The sequence below is a fragment of the Anguilla anguilla genome, chromosome 15, assembly GCF_013347855.1.
Source record: "Anguilla anguilla isolate fAngAng1 chromosome 15, fAngAng1.pri, whole genome shotgun sequence".
Taxonomy (NCBI): domain Eukaryota; kingdom Metazoa; phylum Chordata; class Actinopteri; order Anguilliformes; family Anguillidae; genus Anguilla; species Anguilla anguilla.
In genome coordinates, this window is record NC_049215.1 from 34,291,028 (window position 1) to 34,312,442 (window position 21,415).

Sequence of the window (21,415 nt, forward strand, 5' to 3'; positions counted from 1 at the left end):
CCATCACTCTGCATTTCTCATCCACTTCTCCTTTTCCCAGCATTCCTTTCACACCGGTACCACCAACATTATCCCAATTCTTCTCTCTCTGTACCCCTCTGTACCCTCTGTACCCCTGTACCTCTCCTCTTTCTGTTCTCTGTCTCTCCCCATTCTGTTCTCCTCTTTCTCTTGTTTCTGTACTCCTCCTCTCTCTCCTTTATATCCTCTCCTCCGGCTCTCTCCCCTTTCTGTCCTCCTCCTCTCTCCCCTTCCTCTCCTCCTCTCTCTCTCCCCTCTCTGTCCGTCTCTCTCTCTCTCCCCTTCCTCTCCTCCCTCTCTGTCCTCCTCTCTCTCTCTCCTCTTCCTCTCCTCTCTCTCTTCCCTTTCTGTCCTCCTCTCTCCCCTTCCTCTCCTCTCTCTCTCTCTCTCTCTCTCTCCTCTCCTCTCCTCTCTCTCTCTCTCCTGTCCTCTCCTCTCTTACTCTCTCTCTCTCTGACTCAGGGCGTGTCAGAGGGGCGGAGCCAGCAGGCGGGGACCCACTGGGGTTGGTCCTGCGCCCGGCGAATGGCGGTGAGCAGCTGCACGCACGCGTCCTGCAGCCCGTCGTTCACCATCACGTGATCGAAGAACTGGCAGTACTGGTGCTCCATCTTCCTCGCCGCGTCCTCCATCTCCTGGAAGTCTTCCTCCTGCCGCGAGCGCATGGCCAAAAACACAGGTCGTTACGGAGACGCCAATCAAAGCGCTGTCATAGCAACAGCAGCCAAAGAACGCGGTCTTTGTCACTAGACCCAACAACAGCTAGGGTGGCAGTGTAGTATAAAGGGTGAAAGAGCTGGTATTGTAACCCAAAGGTCACAGGTTCTTACACAATATTAATTTATACAGGTGGATATATACAAAGAAATTTAGGTTAAGTACCTTGCTTAGGGATACACTTGCAGGAAACAAACCTGTAACCTTTTACATCCTACAAAGATCACCCGAAACGGATGTAAATGCCCTCAAATTAAAGCGGACAGTCTGCGCTTCTACCTCAAATTCACAGATATATTTTAAATCCAACGTGCTGGAGCACAGAGCCAAAACAACAAAAACTGTGTCACCCAATACTTTTGCCTGTAACAGTGCGGAAGCGGTAGCTGGGCTCACTTTGAAGGGCCGGTTGACGTAGTACTCGGTGATGAGCTGAGCGTTCCTCCTGGTCTGCCTCATGTGAGCGGCGCTGGGCGGCTTCACGAAGACGACGTAGGCCTTGAGCTTCTGCGTCCTCACTGACTGAATGGCCTGCAAGCATCCAGCATCCAGAATCCAGAGTCAACACAAACCATTACCTTCAGCGCAGAGGTGGGCAACCAGGGCCGTGTTCGTCTCTGGGTTTCCATGCCAACCTCCGGCCTTAATTACTTACTTAGCACTAACATTTACACCATCCCACATTTTAGCTACATTTCTTGATGAGCGCATGAATGACAGCTGAAGAACATGAAATGTTTTACTGTGATCTAGTATACGAGTGAACCTGTGCAGGTCCATACAGCCACTTGGCTCATTTTAGCCAGTGATACATCCCTCTGCCCCATATGAGGGTGCTGGTTGCCTAAATCTGTACGGACCGGTCTGTCTTTTTTAGGGAACTGCGCTCACCTGCGGGAGACCTATCCACGGAGCTCTGAGGTGATGCTTTCCCCATATAAGGACCTCGTCAGAAGGAGCTAGCTCTCGATTTCCGATTTCTCATTCTGCTTTACCCCCGCTAGGGAGCACACGGGCCTCGTAGCTGGGCTGCGCTCCTAGTTTTGTGTTGTAAGCGTTGTCTGTCTGTAAATAAATATTAGTTCTTGTACAAACCAGGTGTCGGCTTCTCTGTGTTTACGCTGGTTGTTTGCAGCCGTAACACCAAGGTAACTGGTGAAAACAAAGACCCTTGCATACACACCGTCCCTCCAGGACCGGAACTGCCCCCCCCCCCCCCCCCCCCCCCCCCCCCCCCCCCCCCCCCCCCCCCCCGCTTTAGCGTGACATCCCGCAGCGTGTGTGTGTGTCCTCACAAACCAGGCCAGGACTCACGTGCGGCTCGACGTCGATCACGCAGATCTTCCCGCCGTCCAGGACCTCCTTGACGGCGTCGATGCTGGTGCCGTACATGCTGCCCCTGTGCTCTCCGTACTCCACAAACCTGGGCGCAGGAGGAGAGAAGAGCTCGGAGGCGCACGAAACCCAAACACGCCTAAAAAAACATACTACACACGGAAAACAGCCTTACGGTGGTCTGAAAGGTCAGCATGTACTGCAGTGTGAGGGTTAGGGAACTGGGCTTGTAACCTGAAGGGTGGCAGGTTTGATTCTCAGGAAAGGACGCAGCGGTTGTACCCTTGAGCCACGTGCTTCGCCTGAATTTCTTCAGTATATATCCAGCTGTATGAACTGGATACAGTTCATACAGAATCTGTCAGAATCTGTGGAGGTTGCTCTGGATATGAGCATCTGCTAAATGCCTGTAATGTATATGTAAAGTTTTGTGTAAAATAATGTAATGTGATGTAATGTAATATAATATAATGTCATGTGATGTAATATAATGTAATGTGATGTGATGTAAGCACGCACACTTGTCGAGCCAAGAAGGCCTCATTAAGACAAAGAAACAGTGTGAAGTTGGATGGGCAGGATACCTGTGGTTGTACACCATATTCTCGAACAGCTCTTTGTTGATGAAGTGATACTCTCTCCCAGACTCCTCATAGCTTTTCTGTGTCCGTGTCGTGTCTGGAAATGAATTTAGAGCGGGAAGAAAAAAAAAAACTTTAAAAGGACGACAGAACACGACACGGAACAGCGACACATTGTGTCAAGTCAACACAACTCACCACAGTATCTATCCCCAACCCTCATCAGTAATATTCACCAACACAAAAATATAACAGTTCTGCACGCTGGGTGCATAAGATGAAACAAAGTGGGGGAAGAAAGAAAAAAAACAAATCTGAATACCGCAGAAAGAGAAACGGCACACTTTAACACTACACTAACAGTCCCCTGTGGTGTTGTGTTCCCAGTCTTGACCCCCAGGAATGTCCCGGGACAGGGGTACATACGTGGCACTGCCCCAGAGAAGGTCTTGGGGTTGATTTCGATGAGCCTTCTACGAAGTTCATTCACTCCTACACCGGACGGGCCTGAGAGAGGGACAAGCGTTTTGTCTGAGCCTTACTGAAGAGTAATGTTGGCCACACACACAGGCACACACACGCACACGCACACACACACACACACACACACGCCTACACTCACACACACACACACACACACACACCTACACTCACACACACACACACACACACACACACACACACACACACACACACATTCCCTAGTAGAGTAGATTCACTCTTCCATTCTGGAGTGATAGATGCACATGCATGTAGGCACACACACACACACGCACACACACACAAACAGACACTCACACTCACACACACACACACGCACTCACACACACAGACACACACTTACACACACACACACACACACCTACACTCACACACTAGCAACAGTAATGGCCCAGCGGCCAGGCCTCCAGTCTCACCCACGAGGGCGATGAGGCGGTATGTGTCCTCCGGGTGGCGCTGGTAGCGCACCACCTCCTCGTAGGGATTGGCCAGGGCGCTGTAGCAGGTCCTGGGGCAGTGGGAGTAGCAGGGCTGCTGGTGTACGCTGGTGTGGGACCTCCTCCGACACAGTCTCAGACTGCGCCGAAATCCCGCTGTGGCAATCAATCAATCAATCAGCCAATCAATCAATCAATCAATCGATAATTAATCAGTCAATCAATCAATCAATCAATCAATCAATCAATCAATCAATCAATGAATCAAACAATCAATCAACCATCCAACCATCTGATCCACTACTCAATTCATTGAGAATTGTGCACAAAATTCCATAATAATAATAATAATAATAATAAGTTAAAGAGAATTCCAAACAATAATAACTTATTATTATTATTATTATTATTGTTATTAAGTCTCCTTGTGTAAGGAGAGGAAGAACACATTCAACAATTTAGCCATAGAAGTGGAGTTCACTTTAGTATGTGCATTTAACGAACGTCAGCACTTCCACAGCTACAGCGAAAGCTTTAACAGGATACCGTACCGAGATAGATGCCCTCGACGTTGCTGCTGAACTCATCCTCTTCTGTAAGCATGAAGACAGTCAGAGACACAGAATTATGCACATTCATACCTCAACACCATGAAAGCTATCAAAGATAAGGACTCTATACATTCTCTGTACTCTATATATTATAAATGATGGCCCCCTCAATGTGCAAAATGGCCTCTATATGGATATAAGAGCAAGAGCAGGGAAAATGAAACGGTTAGAAAATGGGGGAGGTCAAGTTGAGAGTGAAAAGAAAAAAAAACTGTTCACCTTCTCTGAGTTCCTCTTGATTGCCGAAGTAGAATTTAAAAGTGATTTTTAAAAAAAGATATGAGAGATTCAAACGTGAGTGAATCAAACAGATCAGAGTCTAGATATCTACATTTTATCATACAGGGCCCACTGTATAGCAATGCAATGCTTTCCTATTTGGTCAACTGTCTCCAGCCATTTAAAATTAAACTGTCACAGACATCCTCCAGAGACCGCGGGCTCTTTCCAATCGCTTATTTTACCTCCTTACGTCCTTTCCTCACATCCTCACAAAACGAGGAAACGTGTATTAGGTAACTGGAACGTCCTTGCTCTTTCAAGCATCAGTTTGAAGCCACATCTATTACAGACGTGGTAGATGTGGAGAGTTGGATTCACGGGTCGATCATTTACACATTTACACGTAGCCCGAATAAATACTTTCGCGAAAGGATTCACTTGTGTGTTCTCGCACAAACAGCCTCCTGGCTCCTAGTTCCTCGCTCCTTCAAGGAACATTTAACAGGTAGGAGTGTCCTTAAAGAAAGGCTTCGATCAATTTCCAAGTCAGGTGAGGACCAGGGAGACAAGGAAGGATAAAATAAGTGGCTGGAATGAGACCCAGACTCCAGAGACAACACTTCTTTCAAATGATCTCCACCTTTGAATAAACACCAGTCCCGCATAAATTCCACACAGACAATGAAACGCTTTGAAAAGACTGCTGCAGTTAGTATTGCCTCATATGTTTGAAACCTGCTTAGCACATCTATGATACCTCTATGATAAAGACTTACCTACCAGATTCAAAAGTTTCTTCATCTGCAGAAAAAGAAAACAATTTATTTGAATAAAATAATGACGTCTTGAAGCGGTACACATGTGTTTGCATCTGTAATATTATATGAGAGGATTGTCAGATGGGAGTTACTTGCCTGTTTCGACACACTTTTCATCAATGGCCATCATATCTTCTTCTGAAATGGAGCAAACAATTAGGCTCCAGTAAAACGAAAAGATAAAGGTTGCTTTACACCACAGCAACATTAAAAAGCAGAGAAAAACACATTTTTCCTCCAAACAATGGACACACACACACACACACACACACACACCCTAAGTCCTAACCCTAAAACAGCCTCTTGAACTTGTGGGGACCAGCAAAAGGTCCCCACAAAGCATAATTTTCCTCATCTTTCTATCCTTGTGGGGACAATTGGTCCTCACAAAGATAGTATTACAAGTTCACACACACACACACACACACACACACACACACACACACACACATCAGCCTGATTTGTGCACAGCAATGACAAGTCATTCACTCACCTTCATCCACAGTGCTCACTTTAGATCAGCAGAGATGCAGGAAATAAAACAAAGTTTTTGCAATAGACTGCAAACCATCCCACAGCACATCACAGAGCAGCTATTACTGAGCACGTTACTTCATACTGTACTACACTACAGCTCATACTGCAAAGCACCATGGGAATTCTTTTCAGTGATTGCAAACTGAAAGGGTCGTTGGAAAAGAAATACCATGAGAAATTACACGCTTTCAGAATATTTCAGAATCACTGAATTATTAATGGGGAATTAATAAATAATTAATATAACAGTAGAATTTTAGTTTCACATTACACACTGAAGGGCATACAACACAGAATCATTGATTGGCACATATTACACACTCTGGTCAATGTTACCAGAATATTATGACACACTGAAGGTAATGCTACCAAAATATTGTGACACATTGAAGGTAATGCTACAAAAATATTGTAGCGTATTACATTCTGAAGGGGTTGTTATAAAAATATGGTGACATTACACCCTGAAGTGAAGGACACAAGTGTCCCTTCTGTTCAGCTAAATGCATTTCCTAACTGCTTGGCTACCTTGGCACCTGCTGGCTGTTGTCTGAAGCTTCACTGCGATAAAGTAGATAAATAGGATTAGAGAGAGAGGTGATTACAGATAAGGACAGCGCTGGTTTGACTGGCAGTGTTTGGCTATTACCTGTCTTTAAGTTGTGATCAGGTAAAGGAAGGAGTGCTAGACAAGGAAAGCACAGATGGACAGAAGGACACACAGACAGACACTCAGGCCTAATAGGGTTTTTTTTCAGACAAACATTTTTCACTCACAGATGTTGATGCAGGTATGAGATTGGGAAGGTTGCGACCACCAAAACTCCCTCTGTTTCCTGAGCAGAAGTCCAGGGTGAAGGAATCGGAGGAGAAACATGACGGGTGCGCACAAGAAATTCAGCCACACAGACGCGCACAGACACTGATGCACACACAGACATGCACACCAACACGTGAACACGCTACGTGGCAGTGTATTATAATGGGTAACAAACTGGGATGGTAACCTAAAGGCTCACAGGTCCGATTCCTGGGTGGGACACTGCTGTTGTACCCTTGAGCAAGGTACTTAACCTGCATTGCTTCAGTACATACCCAGCTGTGTAAATGGATGCAATGTAAATGCTGTTTAAAAAGTTGTGTAAGTCGCTCTGGATGAGAGCGTGTGCTAAATGCCTGTAATGTAATGTAATGCTGTGTGAAAACAGGAGTCATAAGCCTACTTGTGACTTTTTTAAGTTCCGATTTAACAAAAATAAACTGTGATGTCACACGTCCGTCGGTGGAGAATCGGCAGCGGGGGCCTGGTGCTCTCCTCACCTCTTCAGGAGACTGGTGGAGGGAATGAGGCCGGCACAGCCGGACGTGCTGGGCAGTTTCCTGGCCTGCCACCAGAGGGCGTCGGTCTGGTCCACCACCTCCAGCACGTCGCCCTTGCGGAAGCTCATCCCCGCCTCGGCGCAGGGGATGGCGGGGTCCTGCTGGGGGCAGTAGTCCGCCATCGCCCTCACGTACAGCTGGGGGGGGAGGGGGAGGGCGGGAGAGACCCACACAATCACAAAAATGAATATAATTCAAACCAGGGGTTACACTGAACTGCAGTTATGATGAGGGTATAACATGCTAATCTAATAAAAACAGTTAAAGTAGTAACTTCTGATGTCTTTAATTTAATAACTAACAGTTAATGTAATAACTGGCGGTTAATGTAATAAAAATCTTTAATGTTTAAAGTAATCATTTATGCCGGTCAGTGTAACAATTTTCATACATTAACCCGTTGTTACAGAGGGAAAAGCTGTTAGACAGATCCCAGCATGCACTGCACGACATCAAGCATTTAAAATACGAGCATGTAAACTAAAGTTCCGAGGTCCTGCTCACCGTGGTCTGGCTGTTCACTGGCCGGTCTGAGATGGGAACCACTTTAAACATGATGGTCCCGTGGGAGCGTGCCTGTGTGTGGGAGCACAGGAAGGATGTCAAAATTTGGGACAAATGCGCATCAGTGGGTGCATTTACATGCACACTAAAATTCGGATCTTACTCCGATTATGGCAATGCTCTGATTACCGAAATGATCAGGTAAATGCTGATAATCTTCATCAGAGTATGGTCATAATCACCGTATTCAAAACCCAATTAAGACACCTGGATTTTTGTCCGATATTTTTATTTTTTTGGTGCATGTACTCATATTTTTCACCGTTTAGAAACTGCGCACGTCTGGCAAAAGTTGGAAATCCTGGATGAAAACAAGCATGGCTCCCATGTACACCATTTCTGGTGAGCATACGCCAGTTATGGAAATAATCATATAAACACAGCTGCTATCACACTACTTAAATCCAGGTGTATGCAATAATCTAAATACTGGCATAAACTGATTAGTCCCAATAATCGGCGTATTGGTGTGCAAGCGAACGTAGTCAGCGTGTGCTTTAAAAAGAATAGGCAGTCGTGACTTGCTGGTGAAGTGGGGCACTCTGGGAAACTCACCAGGATCTGTATGATCTGTTCTGGCTCCAGCCCCTCCACAGAGAGACCGTTCACCTCTACCAGCCTGTCCCCTGCATACAGCAACCCTGCCAGAGACACACACACACACACATAAACACACACACACTCACACACACACACACGCACGCACGCACGCAGGCACGCAAGCAGGCACGCAAGCACACACACACACACACATTTTTTACACACACCCCACAAACATACACTTACTCACACACACACAAGTCATATTCTGTTCTACAGGCCTGCCCCATAAACACACACACACACACACACGTATACACACACACCTCGTACAGACACCGATACATCTCTCAGGTCATGCACAGTCCCACGGTCGTAAGACAAGTAAACGATGATCATGGGATGGCGGAGTGTAGCACAGTGGGGAAGGAACTGGGCTTGTAACCAAAAGGTCACAGGTTCGGTTCCTGGGTAGAACACAGCCGTTGTACCCTTGAGCAAGGCATTTAACCTGAATTGCTTCAGTATATATCCAACTGTAAATGGTAAATGGATACAATGTAAAATGCTGTGTAAAAGTTGTATAAGTCGCTCTGGATAAAAGCGTCTGCTAAATGCCTGTAATGCAATGTAATGCAAGTAAACGGCAAACTAGCTGGTTCCATCACACAGTGTTCAAAGCGTTTAAATACATAAAAGTGTGTGAGCGGTCTGCTTGGCTCACCGCTGCGATCCGCCAGCCCTCCGTGTATCACCCTCGCTATGAAGATCTCGCCAGTCACATCGTTTCTTCTTATCGTCGCTCCCTGAGAAAAACACACGAAAAACAGCCGAAGATCTCCTGTGAAAACTCTTTTCTGTCCAACAAAACACAGCCTTCGGCACCCATGAGGCCGGGCAGCGAAACACTTCTGCACAACATCGATGAATGCAAGATGGGTAGAAGGTGGAGTAACAATGATGTCAGATGGAAAGTTATTTGTGTTTACACCCGGGAACCGTACACAAAAACCTTCACGCAATAAACCACAACTAATTGAATTCTCGCCCAAATAAATATATTTTTCATTGCGGGATTTTTTTTGTTTTGTTTGTTCAACAAACCACAAGACACTGTTGAACACCCAAACACCGTCACACAGACACAACTGTCCATGGATGAAAGCAGATGAAATGAAGGGCACTGAACCGCATGAAAGAGTGAAAACATCTTTTCCGAAATGGAAAAGGAGGCGAGGACTCAGAAAATCCCATCAGAGGTTTTTCATGAAAGTTTTTTTTTTTTTTGTTCTTTTTTTTTTAAAGGCCTCAACACAGCCATCTCCTAGTTTGAGCGGGAGGACATATTGTGAAGAGGTTGAGCCGAGAGAGACAGAGAGAGATGGTGAGAACAAGCCCTTCAGAAAGAAAGACACGAGGACAGGCCAAACGAAATGGAGACCAAGGTCGATGTTTCGGCCCGTGAAGGAAGAAAGGAGAGGTGAGAACCGGCTGTGTCCAGGAGAGCACACGACGACCACGGTTACCATGGCACTCGCAGCCAGACACACAAACGGCTGAGGGATGGAAGATGGAGGAGTTTCCACGTGGAGCAGAGGAGCAGCGCAGTGGAATGAACACGTACACCACAGCACACCGTAGCCATGGCGAAACGATCACATGATCACCAGCTGGCGAATCGGATGAACGGGTATGGGGCGGTCCGCATGGGTTAGCGTGGAGAGGGCAATGGGCACTCTTTAGAGGGGGGCCCCTGATTTTTATAAAACCAGACAAACTCACGTCACTCATCCGATACGGAGGAACCTTCATCCAACTGCAGGCCAAAGCTTGGATCTAACAGGGACAACAAAAAGAACGTGAGAGAACGCTGTCTCCGTCCAAGGAATCACTGTCCTATAATAGGAATGCCAACACTGCTGACATATACAGTATGTAGAGCCATTGAATCAATATTCGCATATTTACGTTCCAACTCAGAGGCCCTGTGTTCATAAACTATGGCGGTGTAGCACAGCACCATTTATCGTAGTCGTAAATTAGCCGAGGAACGGAGGGATGAAATGAGATGGGAGAAAGGACTTGAGTGTGGGTTCTGCATCGGCGGAATGAAATTGGCTGTCGGACGAAGACAAATAAAACACAGTACCTGGCAGGGACCCTCGGTGCCAAGCGGCTGTCTCCGCCCACGCCTCGCCTGTTTTCCCGCTATAACGCGCGGACAACTTGACGCGCGTCGTGATCCGCGATTAAAAGGACTGTCGATGTTTTCTTTGGCTCGACTGCAACAGCTTCAAACGCGCACAAGCCAACCCGCAGCCAGGGATCATCGGCCTTTTTTCAGCCGAATCTCAGAAACGAGATGAGTACATTTTTTCTTTTTTTTTTAAATAAATAATGTGTTCGATGTCCGCCTCCCCCAGAGAAGAGAGGGCTGTCTCTTCCAGCGAATGAGAAACAGGTTGAGGGTGTAAAAAAAGAAAAGGAGAGGAGAGAGGGAGGCGGAAGCTGGGATTATTTTATCTTCTTCTCTTTCTTGCCGGAGAGGCAGCCCGTCTTGCTGTGGTTGGCCACCGGCCTGGCGCCCAGAAGGCCATTGGAGAGGTGGGACGGGGCGTTGGCGTGTCGGAGGGGGGGTCCAGCCGGGGCCTTGTTTTTGGGCCCGCTCTTGGGCGAGGCCAGGCCCGAGCGAGGCCGGGAGAGGGCGAGGCCGTCCGCATACACGCAGGACGAGCCGGACGAGGACGAGGAGGAGGAGGAGGAGGAGCAGAAGGACAGGAAGCGGGCGCGGCGGGGGGAGGGGGGCGTGCGGGAGGCGGCGGCGGCGGCGGCGGCGGCGTACGGGGGGGGAGCGGCCGGCCACTATGAGCCCGCGCAGCTTGTCCACCACCTCCACGAGCAGGCCGAGGGCCTGGGCGTTCTCCTGCACGCTCTCCGACATCAGCTCCGTGGCGGCGGCCATCTTGTGTCCCAGCAGCCGCACGTGGTCGGAGCTGCGCTCCATGGTGCTGGCCGCCGAGTGCACGGTGGAGCGCAGCTCGTCCAGGCTCTCCTGGCGGCTCAGCTCCCGGCGGGCGTGGCCGGCGTGGCGGGCGGGCCCGGCGGGGTGGGCGGGGTCGGCGTGGCGAGCGGGGTCGGGCTCCGCCCCACGGCGGTGATGCATGGGGCTGGGGGGGTGCCGTGTGAGCGCGCTGGCCGTACCCCGGGGGCTCGGCGGGCGGGCACGCGGGCCGGTACCCCCCCACGCTGGCGTAGCAGGCCGGCAGGTAGGGCGTGCCCACGCTGAAGGGCTGGTAGGGCAGCTTCCGGCGCGGCAGCGGCGACGACAGCGGGCATCCGTTCTCGTCCCCGCTGTCGATCTCCTCGGCGTCGGCTCCACGTCGCAACAGAGGAGTGCGCGGGTTAGGGTTAGGGTTAGGGTCAGGTGGGTCAGGCAGGGTTAGGGTTAGGGTTAGGGTCAGGCGGGTTAGGCGGGTCAGGCAGGGCCACGGGCCAGAGGAGAAGACACAGTTCATAAAAGAGACGGGTACAGCATTACAGGCTCAAATTAATTTAAAAGTTATATTTGTTTCTGCGATTGTGTGGCTGTGTGTGTATGTGTGTGTGTGTGTGTGCGTGTGTGTGTGACCATGTGCTTGTGTGTGTGTCTCTGTGTATGAGAGTGTGACTTTGTGCTGTGTGTGTGTGTGTGTGTGTGTTTGTGTGTGCCAACAGGCTAATTAACCTTGCCACATGAACTTGACTTAAGAAAAGCTCAGAATTTAATCCACACTCAAGCTGCAGGGGGGGGAGGGGGGGGGGCACAAGAGTCAACAAACAATCGGAGAATTTCGGACGATTTTACATCGAGAATCACACAGTTTGGGGGAAGTTTTCACGGGGAGGGAACATCACGGAAACGCACTTCCAGTCAAACCGTCGAGCCCCAGGAAGCCTTGCCGGGGTTCTTACCCATGAGCACCGAGCCGCAGACGGACGGGGCGGAATGGTAAAGTCCGTCTTCCCAGAATGCACTGCTCTGTCGGCACATTTTACAGCCGCCGGCCGCGGTGGTGTAGAGCGGCAGCGGGTGGGGCAGTGGGCGGGGCTGAGTCGGGGGCGGAGCACACGGGTGCTCGGGTGAAGCGTAGTTGCCCCTGCAAGCCGACGCCCCCCTGGTCACGTGACCCAGTGACCCCGCCCTCCTGCCCGACACCAGCTTCTCCTTGGTGAGACGCCTCAGCTTGTCCCAGCGGCTTCGGGTCCCCCCGCCAGCGCTCCTCTTGTGCAGGAGAGACAGTGATTGGGTTACGTCAGGGAGTCCAGCCCAGCCAATCACAGACCGGGCCCTGACGGCTCGGCCATTCCGACACCATCGGGACCGGGGTCTGTCATTTACAGCGATTGCGATCGAACCCCAAACCCAGCCGGACCTCAGAACCCACACCAAACCCAGTCTGGACCCGTGGAAGCGCCCTTCTATTTAACTCTAGGTGTGTACAGTTTCACGCACGGGCGTCCGACGCTCCCAGCGCTCACCAGCGGTTGCTTGTTCTTGACCAGGCACACGATCCTCATGGCCTCCTCGTTGTCAGGCAGGTTGTCGGGGAGGGGTGGCAGCGTCGGGTCGTAGTCCTTCTGGGCCACGGTGTCATGGGCTGACAGGAGAGCCTACGAGGGGGACAGGATTGGGTCAGAACCGGCCTCTATGACCTGCTTCCCAGAATTCCCACAAACTCAAAAAACATGAGCGAATGCACACCCAGTGCATTCTGGGCAGAGGTGGACAATCCAGGGGTCAGCAAGTAAAAGTCCTGTCATGTGTTACTTCCACACATGAACTGAGACAGCTGATTTCACTAATTAGTTCTACCTCCTGACTGAAGAATTGTCCCAGGAATTCAAAAATCCAGGCGATTGGAACAAAATACTGGGAAGGACATTTATTTACACAAGCTGGATTTTCTACCTCCGATCCCTGGCCTTGAACTGAGCATGTCCGAACCACATGACACGTTTTTGGGCAAGAGGTGTGTCTTGTTAGCGAGAGGTGCGTCCTGCCGCTCACCTGTAAGTGGGAATCCCTCAGCAGTGCGTAGAGTTCCCGGGCGGCGGGGGAAGGGGACGGGACAGCGCGTAGTTCGGCCATCACCTGGAACAGAGCGCGGTCAGAGCGCGCCGCGAGAAGCGGTGAGGAAACGCTATCCTGTCCTGAGCACCAGGTAAAGATCTCGCAGACCAGCGGGAACCAAACCCTACTCCTGGAGATCTACCGTCCTGTAGGGTTTCACTCCAACCCTAACGAAGCACACCTCATTCAACAGCAAGAGCAGGGCTGCCAAACCCTGCTCCTGGAGATCTACCATCCTGTAGCGTTAAATTTTAACTCTAACAAAGCACACCTCATTCAACAGCTAGAGCAAGGGCTGCCCAACCCTGCTCCTGGAGATCTACCTGTAGGGTTTCATTTCAACCCTTATCTGGCCACACCTGACTCCACTAATTAGCAGCTGAACAAGCTGTCTAACTAATGTGCTTTGTGCTTTGTTTGGGTTGGAATGAAACCTACGGGACAGCAGATCTCAGGGCCAGTGTTGGGAAGCGCTCCCATAGACTTGATGGCCAGCTCTGGTCCTGTCTACTTGGTAGCTGTATGATGCTCTAGGGTGTTTCCACACACAGAACTTTCACTGTTATGAGTACAGCACTGAGTAATCAGTAGATTTGTAACAATCTACGATTCTGTAGGAGACAGATAGGGGGCACTGTGCGGTGCTGTTCTCACCTCCTGTGAGATTCCAGAGGCGAAAGGCAGGAAGGGCCTGGGGCTGTCTCTGATGTACTGCTGCAGACACTCGTACACCTGGGGGGGAGGGGGGGAGTCACATTAACACACCTTACCAAACCATTGGTAGCCATTACACACCTGGGTGCCTTACCCTCCCCCCCTCCCCCTCCTCCTGCAGGGGTGCAGCACAAAATCCTGGGCCCAGTGAAAATATTGCCCCTTTCCAAACCAAACTTTTAAATCCAGGCCATTTGAGCTTCCCTCACCCATCCCCTCCCCCACCATGGGGCCCTGGATAGTCAGCTCCACTATGCCCCTGCCCGCCCCCACTGCGCCCCCTCCCAAAATACTCTCAGTTTCCCTGACCAGCACTGTCACCCCAAATGACCAGCCCAGAGACCAGAACCCAGAACACAGAATTGCTTAGAGCACAAAGCTGAGAGCACAGGCCTTTTCCAGATGGTTCCTCACACAGACCGCAGAACCGCTCCAAAAAACACTCGACCGAACATTTAAATGAGCGAGCAAGCCAGACAGGATGAGGAACGTCCCCCCAGGCTGACCTTGAGCAGAGACTGGAGCCAGGGCGCGTTCAGCAGGCTGTAGAGCAGGTCGGCCCCGCTGATGTCGCGGCGAACCGAGACCCTCACCTCCTCCACCACGTTGGCCAGGATCTGGACCAGGCCTGGAGGAGGGGGACACAAGGGGAGCACACCGAAAGCGGAATTCACATCGATGCCCAGGGGGGGTCGGTGCGGCGGGGGGGAAGGAGGGGGACACAAAAAGCACAAAAAGCCTCACCTCAGCAGCAACATTGTTTTTTTTTCGCAGAGATGCACATAGCAGTATTGGCCGAAAATAGCTTAAAATTAACTTAGCGCGATCGGGCCAAGGCTAACATTACACACAGAAATAAATGGATGAATCGACGGTGCAATGAGGATGCAAAATAAATGCATCAATGAAAGCAACAAAAAAAAATACTTGAAATTTGCAACTCTTGTTCAGCCAGTACCAAATGTAGAGAACAGAAACAGTTGATATGTCCAAGAGCACATGCTGCTTTTATTTCACTTTATTTCCCTCCAAAACTAACCTACGGTGCCTCGTGACTCCTACTAGACTCCATTTTAAGTGAACAAGCTGAAATATTCTCTTAATCAAACAAGATCTGTTGCATTTTTCCTTCATAAGATGTTTGAAATCTGCGCCAATTTACTTTAATGACTGTGGCAACTTGCTTACAGTTTGAATTTGATCCTATAATGTAAAACAGGCCAGGCAAAGATTTGTTACGAATATCGGCTCAGAATTTTCACACATCTCTACCCTAGCGAACACTGAACAAGAATGTGGGAGCGTGTTAAAATAGCTGTCATGCACGATGGACCTACCAGCACTTTCTACAGAACCCTAAAGTCAATACGACCCTCTTTCAGCATAGCCAATTTTCTAATTCCATAAATGACCTAATGTAACATTAACATTTAAGCGTCACACGAACGGCAAATTATTTTCAGTTCAAAGAGTGTGTTAGCTTGAGGGAAAAGAAAAGAAAAAAAAACAGGATGAAGTTGAGATTTTTTCCCATCACCGTTCTCGCAGAGACCCGGAGGTGCTTCAGGACCAGCTTCGGAGGTCGGCCTCATGTTGGAAAGTCGCCGAGATCCAGGTCACGGAGGACTAACTCCCACAAATATCCGCCTCCCGGTGGGAGGAGGCCCGGTATTCCGTGAGATCTGCTGCGGACCGAAACACATCCCCGGAGACAAGTTCAGCGATAAGAACGGAATGACAGCTTCAAAAAACAACAAGGAATTCTGATGAATGCCAGGCTTGTTCAGTTTCTATGACCGTTTCTGTAAAAAAAAAAAAAACGCGCTAATGTACGACATTACTTTGGTGACGGTGAAATTGAAGTTGAACATCTGCTAGATTCTGACAAATTTAGAAACGGAGCCATAAAATAAACAATTCTCTCTTAAAACCCTGCCCAAAAAATGCTTAAAGAATTCACAGGAGTTTATTCCAGGACAAGTATAAGAACTGAAGCTTGGCCTTTCCCAGCTGAGCTATCTTCTCCTTGATTCTGGAAATTATTTGCCTGGCCACAGAAATCATTACATTTATTCAAATGGGAATCAAAATGGCAAACATGGTAAAAATGTCCCACATATTAAAACAGTCATTTGGAAAAGATGTATGTGTGCAGTTGTATTATATTAACATCTGATTAATCTCTGCTGTGCTAATTGTGAACAACTGAAAACCAGCACCTGTTATCACAATATTCATATTAATGTTTCTTTGGAAATTAAGACTTCAATGGTCCATATGTAGGCCTTCTATATCCTCCTTAAAACCACCAGAAATAAATTATTTTAACCTTCATTTATAACGGGAATGGTGAACTGAAATGTCATCATCATCATCAAGATAAAAATAAAATAGGTAAATAAACAAGGATCATCTATACAGACCACACAGGACAGCAATGGCCGCGCATTTCAGTAGCTGCCAAAACTGGTACAAAATATTCAGGAAGGCACGTAACACTCACCTAAATGCCGGTGACTGCAGAAGGTCAAGGGTCAAAAGCACGGCAACGTAATCGCACATTTGTGTCAGCGCGTAAAAAACACGTAGTCATCATCAGTTACTGGCAAAGTTACTGTAACCAAATGATACTATTTATTACCATCTGGTCTAAAATCGAGTCCCCTCATTACACTTCAGCAGTATTAAAAAAAAGATGGCCGATTAACTGTAGCGCTAGCTAGCTAGCTCCCTCGCTCGCTCGCTCGCTACCTATGAACAACCCCCTCAGCCTGAGGCCTTGGTCTCCTGTACTGATAATACAGTAAAGACAAAATCCAGCCTTACTCACCTTAACTGCCACTTCTCCTCAAGACGGCTCCTTCAACCCACACCCCTCGTGTTAAAGCACCCAAAAAAAAAAAGTAATCCGTTTCATTTAAGGCAAACCTGGCCGTGAAAATATCGCCAGCTCCTCACAGCACGGTTCTCTCGGCACAGCACCGGTCACAGTACACATACGTGGTTTTACTATTCCCCACCCCCCCCACACGCACCCCCCCCGACCCACCCCCCCCCCCCCTCTCGGAAAAGCAGGTCATAATCCCTCTCTATCCCACTTAATCCCGAGCAAGCACACTCTCCTCTGGAGTACTTCCACCCCCCCACCCCCCCCCCCCCCAGGCTTGCCTGGCCCTCAAAGCTTCTTAACTCTTTCTGCTTTCAGCGCACAGGAGAGTGGACACACTAGCACCTAACACTAGCGCCTAACACCGCGTTAAAACCAAAATTAACGCAAACGGTCCGTGTCCTACAGGCCCCTTCAGCCGATGTTAAACAAACGGAGAATTACTCTGATTCGATCAATTTGCCATTTGCTATTTGACTTGGGTGTGGATTTTGAGAGAAAATATTGGTTTAATTATACCTTTCTTTAAAAACATTTTAAAGAAAGGTATAATCGTTCAAGCAACCCTAGTGTCACACAATTACCTGAACACAATGGCATTTTTTTCCCCAATGTTTTTTGGGGCTTTTTCAGCTTTATTTGACAGATCAGTGAAGAGAGACCAGTGAAGAACTAGGAGACAAAATGGCATTCATAACAAGGTGGACACTCCCCTTCAATAAGCAATCGCGCAAAAGCACAAAAAATCCCACGGCAAACGGCTCATTCCAGGAACTGGACAATTATAAACCCATAAGGTTACAGGGATAGAGGTCAGAGGTCAAATGCTGTAAGGGTTTTCAGGGTAGCAAGAGGCACTTGTGGCCCGTTTAGCTCTGAAAGGTCAATGGCCACTCTCACTCCCAACACCAGTCAGAGCAGTTTCCCATAATCCTCTGCCACCGTTCCCTACTGGTTTCCCCGAGTTACAGCCCAGTTTCTCTTCTCAACACGCCATTTTGGGCCCTGAATGTTAAACAAAGATTATCTACAGCTCAGCGAGAGCCTTGATTTCGAGCATTCGCTGCACAGAGTCCTCTGTCTGTCAGCACCTCAGGCTCCCTCTGCTGGGGCGTTTCCAGATTTAAAGGGATACTGCACAGCAGCAGTAACCAGCCCTGCTCCTGGAGATCCACCATCCCGTAGGTTTTCATTACAAACCTTATCTGGCACTCCGCGAATGAGCACCTGTACAAGATCTCCAGCTGTTGAATGAGGTGTGCTTCGTTAGAATTGGACTGAAAACCTACAGGGTGTTAGGTCTCCAGGAACAGAGCTGGTTACCACTGCTCCACAATAATAATTTGGGGGGGGGGGGGGGGGCTTGAAAATCCATGGTAACGTAGTTAATGTGTTTGTATTTTATTCTTTATTAGGCGCTGCAGATGCGTAGTTCCCCAGTAAAAGCCACACTTACAAGCAACATCTTTATGGCCCCAAAAAAGAAAAAAACAGAAGAGCCATTTCTTCATCCTTTAATCAAGTTTTATTGCCCCAAGATCATATTAAGAGTGTTTTCGTTGAATTTGACATGTACAGGTAACATCCGATTAATCGATTCCAGGAAAAGGAAAAGAAAACAGTAATACACACGTGAGGAGCGAACCCAAAACATTTTCCATGAACTCGCAAAAAAATATTGACCTGGAACCGAAGTTGCACATTCTTCCGGGTGAGAGAGAACACTGTTGAAATATGGCATGCAACACTGTGGCTGTGTAAGGTGTGGACAAGCAATGGGCAAAATGTGTGAACAGTCAGATCTCCACTCAGATGCGAATCATAACCCTTGGCCCGCATTTGATGAAAAAAAGAAATTAGCTTCAATTCAAGACACCTACAGAGCTATTTTTATATTTTTTGTTGTTGCAAGCATTAACCAGATATGCATCCAGAAATTATTCTTAACAGTCAGCATCACAAATGTTAACATACTCAGGGTCAGTTTAACAAAAATCAAATCAAAAGTCAAACTCAAGGTAACCTGAAATGTATATACAGACTCTTTAGAAGACCTACATCAAATAAATTAATAAGAAGCTACTAACTGCAGTACATTTCACTTTCAAAATAATAATTTTTTTTTTCAGTGTTACGAAAATTATAAAACAGTTTGGCGCCATTTTACTGCTCTACGACGAATCAGTCAGTCAGTCCGTCTGGCCGTGTGAAAGGGGTTTCCCCCCCGTTTCAGCAGGGGCTAGTTCTAAAGGTCTGACGAAGAAGGACCAGAACAGAGGAGTCAGTGCAACGTTAGTTTTGCTGGTTAGCGTCATCGATGGCATGCGTAAAATGGACGTCTGATCGGCTCAGTAAACACTTCATCTGTACAGGCAACCCCAGCGAAAATCCCCCCCTTACCCATCAGAATTGAATACAGTATTGCTTTCACAACGACTTCCTCTGCAATAAGGCGAGTGATGTAGTAGAGCACGTCTTCCGTGTATTGCGTACAAGTTATCACTTCATTTCTCCTAGCACTGCTGTAAGAGGTTCACAAATAGGCCAATTTCAACTGCTAGCACTTACTCAGAACTGCAAAACCCGGTCCTGGCAGTCCTCCTGTGACATTCGGAACAGAAAAAGTTTTTCCCTGGGTTAACAGACGGGTATTTCACTCTCAGTCTCAGTCCACTGCACACACCGCTGTGCTGGATTAGACCTGTGTTAAGACCGTCACAATGAAGACACGGATGCACACGCGTGTGAAACACTTCTGCATTCATCCGCATAAGAACGACTGTAAAGTGTTCTCATTTCTTCCTGTACTGAGCAGACACATGAAAGAAAAAAAAAATAATAATAATAAGATGGGGAAATGTTTGTAAGACAGGTAGCCAAACTTTTTACGCATACCGTATAATACATAGAGAACACCACACCACCTACATCTATAGTAACAGTTTCCAAGGAAACACCCACCGGAAGACCTTGGTGATTTCCTGTTTTTTTTTTTTTTTTTAATTAAGACTGCAAATGCCGTCTGCCACACAGCCCCATGAACCAAGTACAATACTGTATGGAAGTCCGACCAGACACATGTGCATCTGGAGTCCTCTAAAAAGACTAAAGACTTGATAAAGCATAAATTGACTGTTTTGGCAGTGACGGTATTTGGTCTGCATTAGCGTCAATGCAGGGCGGAACAGGAACATCATACCAAACTGCTGACACCAACACTCTGTATCTTCAAGATCACTCCAAATAACCACCAAACTATGTAAGCGTGTTTTAATTTTATACTGACAGTATTACTGGGCATCAAAAATTTTTTTATATAAAAGTATTTTTTTTTTAGAAACGTGCGTTTCTAAAATCTTTTTTTTTAGCCCCTTCAGTGCAGGAGTAGCAGTTGTCAGGTCAGTATATTTATGCGGGTAATACTGCCCATGTGACATACGGACCAAGGACGCGCAAAAGTGTTGGTGCTGAGAGCGGAATCGGTCACGGTCACTGTTCGTGGTCAGCAACGGCACGGTCCGCCATTGGTCTAAATCCAGCACGCGTCTCCGTGGTAACCTCCACGGGGGCAGGCGGCTATCCTCCACGGGGAGAACACTCGGGCAGAGGCCATTGTGACATCATCACAAACAGTTCCGGAACGCTCCGGGGGGCCGAAGGAGCTTCCTTCGCTCCGGGTGATAAAGGTGTTACTGTGGTGTCCACGACAGGGAAATGCATGCTGGGACACGGAACGTCCCAGGCCGTAAAGGGCTTGAGATAAAGCCAGGGGCCGGAGCGGACATCCCCGGCTGGGACCGGGACTCCAGGCCTGCTCTGACCCAGCTCTCTCTGTGCAGACCGTCCTGCTGCAGCAGCTCTCCTGTATTACTGACTCGTGGCAAAAGAAAGGCGTAAAAAAAAGTGCTTCTTTGGAACAGGAAGGTTGAGGAGCACGCCCAGCGTGAGGGAAGGGGGGGGGGGGTGTTGTGCTCTGGGCAGAGGGGGAGGGATTTTGAGAAGGGGAGGGGCAGGGGGGGTGTGAGGTCTGTTGAGAGGTAAAAGCACGCGCTCCTCCTTAAGTCTGTGCCAGGTGCACGTGGTGATCACAGCCTGTGACGTTCGCTTCTGATTCTGCTCTCCAAACACTTCGTCTCGTTCGCTCCCTGGAGCCTGTGACAGCCCGTCCGTCCGTCCGTCCGTCCGTCCGTCCGTCCGTCCGGCACTCCGCCCCGGCGTCTCAGAACCAGAACCAGGCCCAGAGAGCCCAGACGAGAGCCCAGCCCAGGCGTCTCTCTACGTGACCTTCTCGTGCTGGATCTGATAGTAGCACGCCTGCAGACACAGGGGCAGAGAGAGCCAGCCTCCGTCACTCTCACAAGAGGCTTCTCCAGGGGTTTCAGGTGCTTTTATAACAGAGATGCACTTTTCAGCATAATTAACCTAAAAGCATAATTTGGG

The 21,415-nt window shown here is 48.6% G+C and overlaps 2 protein-coding genes across 8 annotated transcripts in view; both read right to left on the bottom strand.

Moving 5' to 3' along the window:
* Positions 1-455: 455 nt before the first annotated feature.
* On the bottom strand, positions 456-15,769 carry mpp4b (membrane protein, palmitoylated 4b (MAGUK p55 subfamily member 4)). The gene is made up of 20 exons (XM_035392523.1): positions 15,626-15,769; positions 14,595-14,716; positions 14,029-14,106; positions 13,312-13,395; positions 12,783-12,914; positions 8,989-9,070; positions 8,280-8,365; positions 7,665-7,736; positions 7,101-7,297; positions 6,558-6,616; positions 5,737-5,754; positions 5,340-5,381; positions 5,206-5,226; positions 4,144-4,185; positions 3,572-3,748; positions 3,081-3,161; positions 2,658-2,751; positions 2,053-2,161; positions 1,135-1,269; positions 456-671 (listed from the first exon to the last, which is right to left on the bottom strand). The coding sequence occupies exons 1-20, from the start codon at positions 15,678-15,680 to the stop codon at positions 480-482; spliced, it is 1,878 nt and encodes a 625-aa protein (XP_035248414.1). The 5' UTR covers positions 15,681-15,769; the 3' UTR covers positions 456-479.
* A 2,704-nt stretch (positions 15,770-18,473) lies between these two features.
* Positions 18,474-21,415, bottom strand: part of als2b (alsin Rho guanine nucleotide exchange factor ALS2 b) — a 33,640-nt gene continuing 30,698 nt past the window's right edge. For all 7 annotated transcript variants that reach the window (XM_035392513.1, XM_035392510.1, XM_035392516.1 and 4 more), the window contains one exon: positions 18,474-21,289. In XM_035392513.1, coding sequence (XP_035248404.1) covers positions 21,251-21,289 — 39 coding nt within the window. In that variant the 3' untranslated portion in view covers positions 18,474-21,250. The remainder of the gene's footprint in view (positions 21,290-21,415) is intronic.

Coding starts and splice junctions, on each gene's coding strand:
- mpp4b (XM_035392523.1), bottom strand. CDS start 15,680: ATGAGGCCGACCTCCGAAGCTGGTCCTGAAGCACCTCCGGGTCTCTGC. Junction 9,071..12,782: donor TCAAGAACAAGCAACCGCTG/GTGAGCGCTGGG, acceptor TGTTTTTCTCAG/GGAGCGACGATAAGAAGAAA. Junction 3,749..4,143: donor CGTCGAGGGCATCTATCTCG/GTACGGTATCCT, acceptor TGATTGCCACAG/CGGGATTTCGGCGCAGTCTG.